Source organism: Salvelinus sp. IW2-2015, linkage group LG17 (assembly GCF_002910315.2).
Source record: "Salvelinus sp. IW2-2015 linkage group LG17, ASM291031v2, whole genome shotgun sequence".
NCBI lineage: Eukaryota > Metazoa > Chordata > Actinopteri > Salmoniformes > Salmonidae > Salvelinus > Salvelinus sp. IW2-2015.
In genome coordinates this window covers 7004593-7014087 of record NC_036857.1, presented here as the reverse complement: position 1 = coordinate 7014087, position 9495 = coordinate 7004593, and the positions used below count along the sequence as shown (strand labels likewise).

Genomic DNA, 9495 nt, shown 5'->3' with positions numbered 1-9495 from the left:
ATGATGTGAAGAGCATCCCTCATAAAACCTGCCATTTGGAATGACGTGCCACCCACCGGCTCGTGACAGCTAGGGGAAAATAAAAAATAAGCTGGCAGGAGGAGAACTGGTGTTGCGTCACTTTTAATATGATGTGTATTTTCAAAGTGGCTTTACAAGTGCAGTCTTCACTGTGGTTTCAAATAGATGAATTATCTCTAAAAGAAAGAAAGACCGCTCTTTGGGTTGTTTCATGTATTCTGCAATATGTTTGAAGCGCGCTGATTGGCTTACATTTGATTTTGAGTGTGTGTGTTCTCGTTCATTGATTGAGCATTTCATCTCGTGTCCACAGGCGACAAAGAAGTTGCAGATTTCCCCTTTAAAATGGACAAAGGTCAAATTTAAAGGGAGACTCAAACCTGCAGCCATTTCAAGAAAAAAAAAGTTTAATAAACAAATCAATATACATAAATAAAACAAGTTGCACATTTCAAACATAACAAACATAACACTCAACATTAGATTCCTATAGCAGAAAACGCTTATCTTTTTCCTCCCAAGCATTTACAGATTTTCTTAAAAACTTCAAGAAGCAAACATAGACATTGTATAAAAGCATCATACAGTGAGCATCCATCCGCATCAGAGTATAATTTATAAACTTACTGAAGGATAAATACTTTTGGGCCTATTCCTAACTTGAGAGACAAAAACATACCATCACATCAGTGCATGATTTACATGAAAATCCAAGTTAGTGCATTTCCCAAGTTAGGACTGTGCCCTTTATTAGTGATAAATAACAGTACAATGAAGTGGAGGTGAAAGCAGTCCATCATTTCATGGGGAACTCACAAATCATCTATATATGTAATGTATAGTATACCTTATGATAGTTATCCTCTCTTCCATGTGGTGAATCATAAAGTCAAGACCATCTCTGGCAGCAGATATGGCGTGAGTGGATGAACATCTGACATGACACCCTATTCACCATATAGTGCACTATGTAGGGAATAGGGTGTAACTGGAGATGGAGCCATTATAGAAAGCTGTCCTTCATTTCAGCCTCCAGAAGAAGGCTGAGGCTAGCCTGGTGTAGCATGTAGCATCAGTAGGGTGCGAACTTCTGTCTGTCGGGTTTCTTGATGCAGTTGGCTGAGGAGATTTTGGTAGTGTAGGCTGCCAGGGTGGTGTGGGAGGGGGCTGCGGTGACAGCGACCTGGGGCGTGGGGCTAGAGAGAGTCAGGAAGGGGACAGACTTGACCCCTAGCAGGCTAGAAAAGGGCAGAACGCCGTAGGGGTGGCCCATGACGGGGGTTGGGGAGAGGGCACTCATGGCTGCCAGGGTGGAGGCGGAGTGGGGGGAGGAGGCCGGGGAGACGGGCTGGGTGAAGGCCATGTTGAGGTCAGCCATGTTGGGGGAGGCCATGGACGCTGCCTGGGCCGTGGATTTAGCTGTCTCTAAACTATGGAGAGAGAAGAGTAGAGGACGAGTGGCTTTCGATAGAATAGAATACAGTACAATGCAATACATTGCAATACAATACAGATCTATGAATTCTCTAAGGGATTATTACCAGAACAAGAGCACAATGACATCATTACCGCATATCACCATGTTATTTAAAGGTCCAATGCAGCCATTTTATCTAAATAAACAATGGTTGCAACAATGAAGTACTGTTATTTTTTTCAAATAAAATGGTAAAAAAAGAACCAAAYAAATACTGCATGCAACAATGCAACAATTTCAAAGATTTTACTGAGTTAAAGTTCATATAAGGAAATCAGTCAATTGAAATAAATGAATTAGGCCCTAATCTATGGATTTCACATGACTGGGAATACAGATATGCATCTGTTGGTCACAGATACCTTAAATAAAAGTTAGGGGCGTGGATCAGAAAACCAGTCAGTATCTGGTGTGACCTCCATTTGCCTCATGCAGCGCAAAATATCCTTTGCATAGAGTTGATCAGGCTGTTGATTGTGGCCTGTTAAATGTTCTCCCACTCCTCTTCAATGGTTGTGCAAAGTTGCTGGATATTGGCGGGAACTGAACACGCTGTCATATACAACATTCCAGAGCATCCCAAACATGCTCAATGGGTGATATGTCTGAGTATGTGGGCCATGGAAGAACTGGGACATTTTCAGCTTCCAGGAATTGTGCACAGATCCTTGTGACATTGGGCCATGCATAATCATGCTGAAACATGAGGTGATYGCAGTGGATGAACGGCAAGACAGTGGGCCTCAGGATCACGTCACGGTATCTTTGTGCATTCAAATTCAATAAAATGCAATTGCGTTCATTGTCCGTAGCTTATGCCTGCTGACAACCCCACCACCACCATGGGCCACTATGTTCACAGCGTTGACAAAAGCAAAACGCTTGCCCACGACACCATACACGTGGTCTGTGGTTGTGAAGCTGGTTGGACGTACTGCCAAATTTTGGTGGTGGCTTATGGTAGAGAAATTAACATTAAATTCTCTGGCAACAGCTCTGGTAGACATTCCTGCAGTCAGCATGCCAATTGCAGTCAGCATGCCAATTGCATGCTCCCTCAAAACTTGAGACATCTGTAGAATTGTGTTGTGTGACAAAACTGCACATTTTAGAGTGGCCTTTTATTCAAATCAAATCAAACTTTATTTGTCACATGCGCCGAATACAACAAGTGTAGACTTTACCGTGAAATGCTTACTTAGAAGCCCTTAACCAACAGTGCATTTCAAGAAGAGCTAAAAAATATATWTTTTTTAACTAAAATAAAAAGTACTAATAAAAAGTAACACAATAAGAATAACAATAACGAGGCTATATACAAGGGGCACCGGTACCGAGTCAATGTAAATTGTCCGGAGGCGATTTTTAAAATGAATTGTTCAACAGTCTCTTATGGCTTTGGGGTAGAAGCTGTTGAAGAGCCTTTTGGTCCTAGACTTGGCACTCCGGTACCGCTTACCATGAAGTAGTAGAGAAAACAGTCTATAACTTGGGTGACTGGAGTCTCTGACAATTTTATGGGCACCCCTCTGACACTGCCTATTTTATAGGTCCTGGATGGCAGGAAGCTTGGCCCCAGTGATGTACTGGGCCGATCGCACTACCCTCTGTAGGGCCTTACGGTCAGATGCCGAGCAGTTGCCATACCAGGCGGTGATGCAACCGGTTAGGATGCTCTCGATGGTGCAGCTGTAGYACCTTTTGAGGATCTAGGGACCCATGCCAAATCTTTTCAGTCTCCTGAGGGGGAAAAGGTTTGGTCGTGCCCTCTTCACGACTGTCTTGGTGTGTTTGGACCATGATAGTTTGTTGGTGATGTGGACACCAAGGAACTTGAAACTCTCGACCTGCTCCACTACAGCCCTGTCGATGTTAATGGGGGTCTGTTCYGCCCACCTTTTCCTGTAGTCCACGATCAGCTCCTTTGTCTTGCTCACARTGAGGGTGAGGTTGTTGTCCTGGCACCACACTGCCAATTCTCTGACCTCTTCCCTATAGGCTGTCTTGTCGGTGATCAGGCCTACCACTGTTGTGTCGTCCGCAAACTTAATGATGGTGTTGGAGTCGTGTTTGGACACGTAGTTGTGGGCGAACAGGGAATACAGGAGGGGACTAAGTACACACCCCTTAAGGGCCCCAGTGTTAAGGATCAGCGTGTCAGACGTGTTGTTGCCTACTCTTACCACCTGGGGGCAGCCCGTCAGGAAGTCCAGGATCCAGTTGCAGAGGGAGGTGTTCAGTCCTTAGCTTAATGATGAGCTTCGTGGGCACTATGGTGTTGAACGCTGAGCTGTAGTCAATGAACAGCATTCTCACATAGGTATTCCTTTTGTCCAGGTGAGAAAGGGCAGTGTGGAGTGCGATTGAGATTGCGTCATCTGTGGATCTGTTGGGGCGGTATGCGAATTGGAGTGGGTCTAGGGTGTACGGGAGAATGCTGTTGATGTGAGCCATGACCAGCCTTTCAAAGCACTTCATGGCTACCGACGTGAGTGCCACGGGACGGTAATCATTTAGGCAGGTTATCTTCACTTCCTTGGACACAGGGACTATGGTGGTCTGCTTGAAACATGTAGGTATTACAGACTTGGTCAGGGAGAGGTTGAAAATGTCAGTGAAGACACTTGACAGTTGGTCAGCACATGCTTTGAGTACACATCCTGATAATCCGTCTGGCCCAGCGGCTTTGTGAATGTTGACCTGTTTTTGTTCACATCGGCTACCGAGAGCGTTATCACACAGTCATCCAGAACAGCTGGTGCTCTCGTGCATGCTCACTGCATGCTTCAGTGTTGCTTGCCTCGAATCGAGCATAAAAGGCATTTAGCTCGTCTGGTAGGCTTGTGTCACTGGGCAGCTCGCGGCTGTGCTTCCCTTTGTAGTCTGTAATAGTTGTCAAGCCCTGCTACATCCGACGAGCGTCAGAGCTGGTGTAGTAGGATTCAATCTTAATCCTGTATTGCCGCTTTGCTTGTTCGATGGTTCATCTGAGGGCATAGTGGGATTTCTTATAAGCGTCCGGATTAGTCTCCCGCTCCTTGAAAGCGGCAGCTCTACCCTTTAGCTCCGTGCAGATGTTGCCTGTAATCCATGACTTCTGATTTGGGTATGCACGTACAGTCACTGTGGGGACAACGTCGTCAATGCACTTATTGATGAAGCCAATAACTGAGGTGGTGCACTCCTCAATGCCATTGGATGAATCCCGGAACATATTCCAGTCTGTGCTAGCAAAACAGTCCTGTAGTGTAGCATCCGCGTCATCTGACCACTACTGTATTGAGCGAGTCACTGGTACTTCCTGCTTTAGTTTTCGCTTGTAAGCAGGAATCAGGAGGATATTATTATGGTCAGATTTGCAGATTTGTGTGTGGAGTAAAGGTGGTCTAGGATTTTCTTTTCTCTGGTTGCACATGTGACATGTTAGTAGTCTGATTTAAGTTTGCCTGCATTAAAGTCCCCGGCCACTAGGAGCGCCGCTTCTGGGTGAGCATTTTCTTCTTTGCTTATGACCTTATAGAGTTGGTAGAGAGCGGTCTTAGTGCCAGCTTCGTTCTGTGGTGGTAAATAGACGGCTACAAATAATATAGATGAGAACTCTTGGTAGATAATGCGGTCTACGGCTTATCATAAGGTACTATACCTCAGGCGAGCAATTCCTCAAGACTTCTTTAATGTTAGACATCGCGCATAAGATGTTGCAGTTTTTAATGTCCCGTTGGTAGGATAATCTTAATCGTAGCTCATCAATTTTATTTTCCAATGATTGCACGTTAGCAAGAAGAACAGATGGCAGTGGGAGTTTACTCACTCGCCTACGGATTCTCAGAAGGCTGCCCAATCTGCGGCCCCTTTCCTGCGTCTTTTCTTCACACAAAAGGCGGGGATCTGGGCCTGTTCCAGTGAAAGCAGGATATCCTTCTCGTCGGACTCATTAAAGGAAACAGTTTCTTCCAGTCCGCAGTGAGTAATCGCTGTTCTGATGTCCAGAAGTTATTTTCGGTCATAAGAGACGGTAGCAGCAACATTATGTTCACAATAAGTGAAAAAATAAAACGCAAAAAAACTAACAAAATAGCACAATTGGATGGGAGAATGTAAAACGTCAGCCATGTTCTTCGGCGCCATCTTAATATTAAGATGCACAAGGTGCAATGTGTAATGATCATGCTGTTTAATCAGCTTCTTGATATGCCACACCTGTCAGATGGATGGATTATCGTAGCAAAGGAGAAATGCTCACTAACAGGGAGAAAAACAAATTTGTGCACAAAATTTGAGAAATTAGCCTTTTGAGCTTCTGGGATCTTTTATTTCAGCTCATGAAACATGGGACCAACACTTTACATGTTGCGTTTATATTTTTGTTCAGTGTAGATTCTTAGCAAATAACAATTTCTCAAGCAATAATTTAGCTAGGACTGTCTGAGAGTGGTCTGAGTGGAGAGGGGGAAACTGAAAACTAGCCGTTATTGGCAGAGAGGTTTGGAACTCTTTCTTATTGGTCTCTTAACTAATTTAGCGCCTGGTGATGTCACAAAGCAGGCCAAAACTCTACCCAATCAAAACAGGTAGAAATTTCAGTCGGTTTTACAAACAGCTCTTACACTAAAAGGGCATTATCACAATTTTCACCCTATTAATCCTCATAGCGTGGAAATATATATTAAACARAGAAAAATCACATTTAACCTTTGCCCTTAACAGTTATGGAAACAGAATCCCCTCTCCCTCCCCCGGCACTGATTGGTTAGCCTGGATCGCATCGGCCAATGGCCTTACCAGGAGGTGATGAGGTACTGGGCCAGGTTGATGCTGATTGGTGCGCCTGTAATGGTGACGTGACGGTCACTGGTCCCTTCTAGCTGGCTGCCAATCTTGATCTGAGCCCCCGACATCTGCCTGATCTCATTGATCTTAGCGCCCTGCCGGCCGATGATCGAGCCTATCAGCTGCAAGAGATAGATGGATGGAGGAGTGGAGGGGTGGATGGATGGACAGCTATATGCAGTGGATATCTGTGCAGAGAGTCTCAGCACTTGATTGCATTCAGATTGTCTAAGAGTTATTTATTACGTTGCAATTGTTTCGAGAGTTGTTTCAAAAGTCTCAATATTGCAATACATCAAACAAAGCTACTGTAGGCTATATGACAGTGGTGTTGATGATGCTTATTATGCTAACTATTAATAATGATAAACTGCAGACAATACTTGAGAGCTTGTGTTGAGAATGTGTGTACATGTTATTATTGGCCTTCTACAGTCTGTGTATGAAATGCACACCTCTCTAAACATTGTGATCACATTGTTTGTCTGCAATGGCCCCGTCATCTATCATGCATGCCAAACACACAGTTTTTCCAACCTCTTCCTTAATTGCAGTGCTCCATGCCCCAGTAAAACAAACAGGAGAGAGAGAGGGGGCACATTTGCCTCTCATTAATCTGAATGGCTAAAAGGTTATTGATTTCCATCGCCGTGGCGACTTCGCAAACAAATCACTTCCCGAACACGACCCAGAATAGAGGTATCTCTCGGCTAATAGAAAACCTAATGGGAAAATAATTCAAAACATAACACCCGGCTGGTTTGTGTAGTCTCTTTTTATCTGACATTAGATTATAAGATGCTGACATTAGTTTATATGATGCTGACATTAGTTTATAAGATGCTGACATTAGTTTATATGATACTGACATTAGTTTATAAGATGCTGACATTAGTTTATAAGATGATGCTGACATTAGTTATATGATGCTGACATTAGTTTATAAGAGCTGACATTAGTTTATAAGATGCTGACATGTTTATATGATACTGACATTAGTTTTATATGATGCTGACATTAGTTTTTATATGATGCTGACATTAGTTATAATGATGCTGACATTAGTTTATATGATGCTGACATTGTTTATAATGCTGACATTAGTTTATAAGATGCACATTAGTTTATAAGATGATGACATTAGTTTATAAGATGATGATATTAGTTTATAAGATGCTGACATTAGTTTACATGATGCTGACATCAGTTCAGTTCAGTTATTTCTTTCCTTCTTAATGCGTTTGAATCAATCATTTGTGTTGTGACAAGTTGGGGGTGGTATACAGAAGATAGTCCTATCCTGAGTGGCGCAGCGGTATAAGGCACTGCATCTTAGTGCTAGAGGCGTCACTACCGGCCGTGATTGGGAGTCCCATAGGGCGGCGCACAATTGGCCCAGCGTCATCCGGGTTTGGTCGGTGTAGGCAGTCATTGTAAATTAGAATTTGTTCTTAACTGACTTGCCTCGTTAAATAAAGGTTCCATTTAAAACATAAAAAAATAAGGAAAATTGGCTAAAAGACCAACTCCATATTATGGCAAGAACAGCTCAAATAAACAAAGAGAAACGACAGTCCATCATTACTTTTAAGACATGAAGGTCAGTCAATCTGGAACATTTCAAGAACTTTGAACGTTTCTTTAAGTGCAGTCGCAAAAACCTTCAAGCGCTATGATGAAACTGMCTCTCATGAGGACCGCCACAGGAAAGGAAGACCCAGAATTACCTCTGCTGCAGAGGATAAGTTCATTAGAATTACCAGCCTCAGAAATTGCAGCCCAAATAAATGCTTCACAGAGTTCAAGAAACAGACACATCTCAACATCAACTGCGTGTATCAGGCCTTCATGGTCGAATTTCTGCAAAGAAACCATTACTAAAGGACACCAATAAGAAGAAGAGACTTGCTTGGGCCAAGGAACACGAGCAATGGACATTAGACCAGGTGGAAATCTGCAAAGAAACCATTACTAAAGGACACCAATAAGAAGAAGAGATTTGCTTGGGCCAAGGAACACAAGCAATGGACATTAGACTAGGTGGAAATCTGTCCTTGAGTCCAAATTTGAGATCCCATCTGGTTTGCGCTTAGTGGGACTATCATTTGTTTTTCAACAGGACAATGACCCAATACACCTCCAGGCTGTGTAAGGGCTATTTGACTAAGAAGGAGAGTGATGGAGTGCTGCATCAGATGACCTGGCCTCCACAATCACCCAAACTCAACRCAATTGAGATGGTTTGGGATGAGTTGGACCGCAGAGGGAAGGAAAAGCAGGCAACAAGTGCTCAGCATATGTGGGAACTCCTTCAAGACTGTTGGAAAAGCATTTCAGGTGAAGCTGGTTGAGAGAATGCCAAGAGTGTGCAAAGCTGTCGTCAAGGCAAAGTGTGGCTACTTAGAAGAATCTCAAATATATAATATATTTTGATTTGTTTAACACTTTTTGGTTACTACATGATTCCATTTGTGTTATTTCATAGTTTTGATGTCTTCACTATTATTCTACAATTATGTAACGGCTGTCCTCCTCTCTTTCACCGGAAGAGAGGACAGGGAGTGATGAACCAAGAGGCAGCGGGTTAGTGAATGACAATGAGATTTATTGCACAGAACGAAAAATGAAACCAACTACACTTGCATATACCAAAAAAACAAACGTACCGACTCGACAGACCTGAACCATGACGAACTTACATAAACGTGAAGAACGCAAGAACAGGAACAGACTACATACAACGAACACCGAAACAGTCCCGTTGGTAGAACATATACAACAGACACCGAAAGACAACCACCCACAACAAACATGTGAAAACACTACTAAATATGACTCTCAATTCAGAGGGAAGAAAAACACCTGCCTCTGAGAGCCATACAGGCACCCTTAAACCACATAGAAACAGACAACATTAGATGCCCACCCAAACTCACGTCCTGACCACTAACACATACAACAAACTAACAGAAAATAGGTCAGGACGTGACAATCAATGTAGAAATATAAAAAATAAAGAAAAACCATTGATTGAGTAGGTTTGTCCAAACATTGACTGGTACTGTGATTATGACTGGTACTGATGTAAGTATATAAAAAAAAGGGACGTTAAAACAGATAAACAAAACCTACTAATTATAAATGTAAAATGAACTGATCACGACAAT

General features: G+C 42.9%; 1 protein-coding gene across 3 annotated transcripts in view; it reads right to left on the bottom strand.

Annotated features, from left to right (window-relative positions):
* Positions 1–395: 395 nt before the first annotated feature.
* LOC111977216 (poly(rC)-binding protein 4) overlaps positions 396–9495 on the bottom strand; it is a 67996-nt gene continuing 58896 nt past the window's right edge. For all 3 annotated transcript variants that reach the window (XM_024006578.3, XM_024006580.3, XM_024006579.3), the window contains exons 13-14: positions 6281–6450; positions 396–1451 (exon numbers count right to left, since the gene is read on the bottom strand). In XM_024006578.3, coding sequence (XP_023862346.1) covers positions 1094–1451; positions 6281–6450 — 528 coding nt within the window. In that variant the 3' untranslated portion in view covers positions 396–1093. The remainder of the gene's footprint in view (positions 1452–6280; positions 6451–9495) is intronic.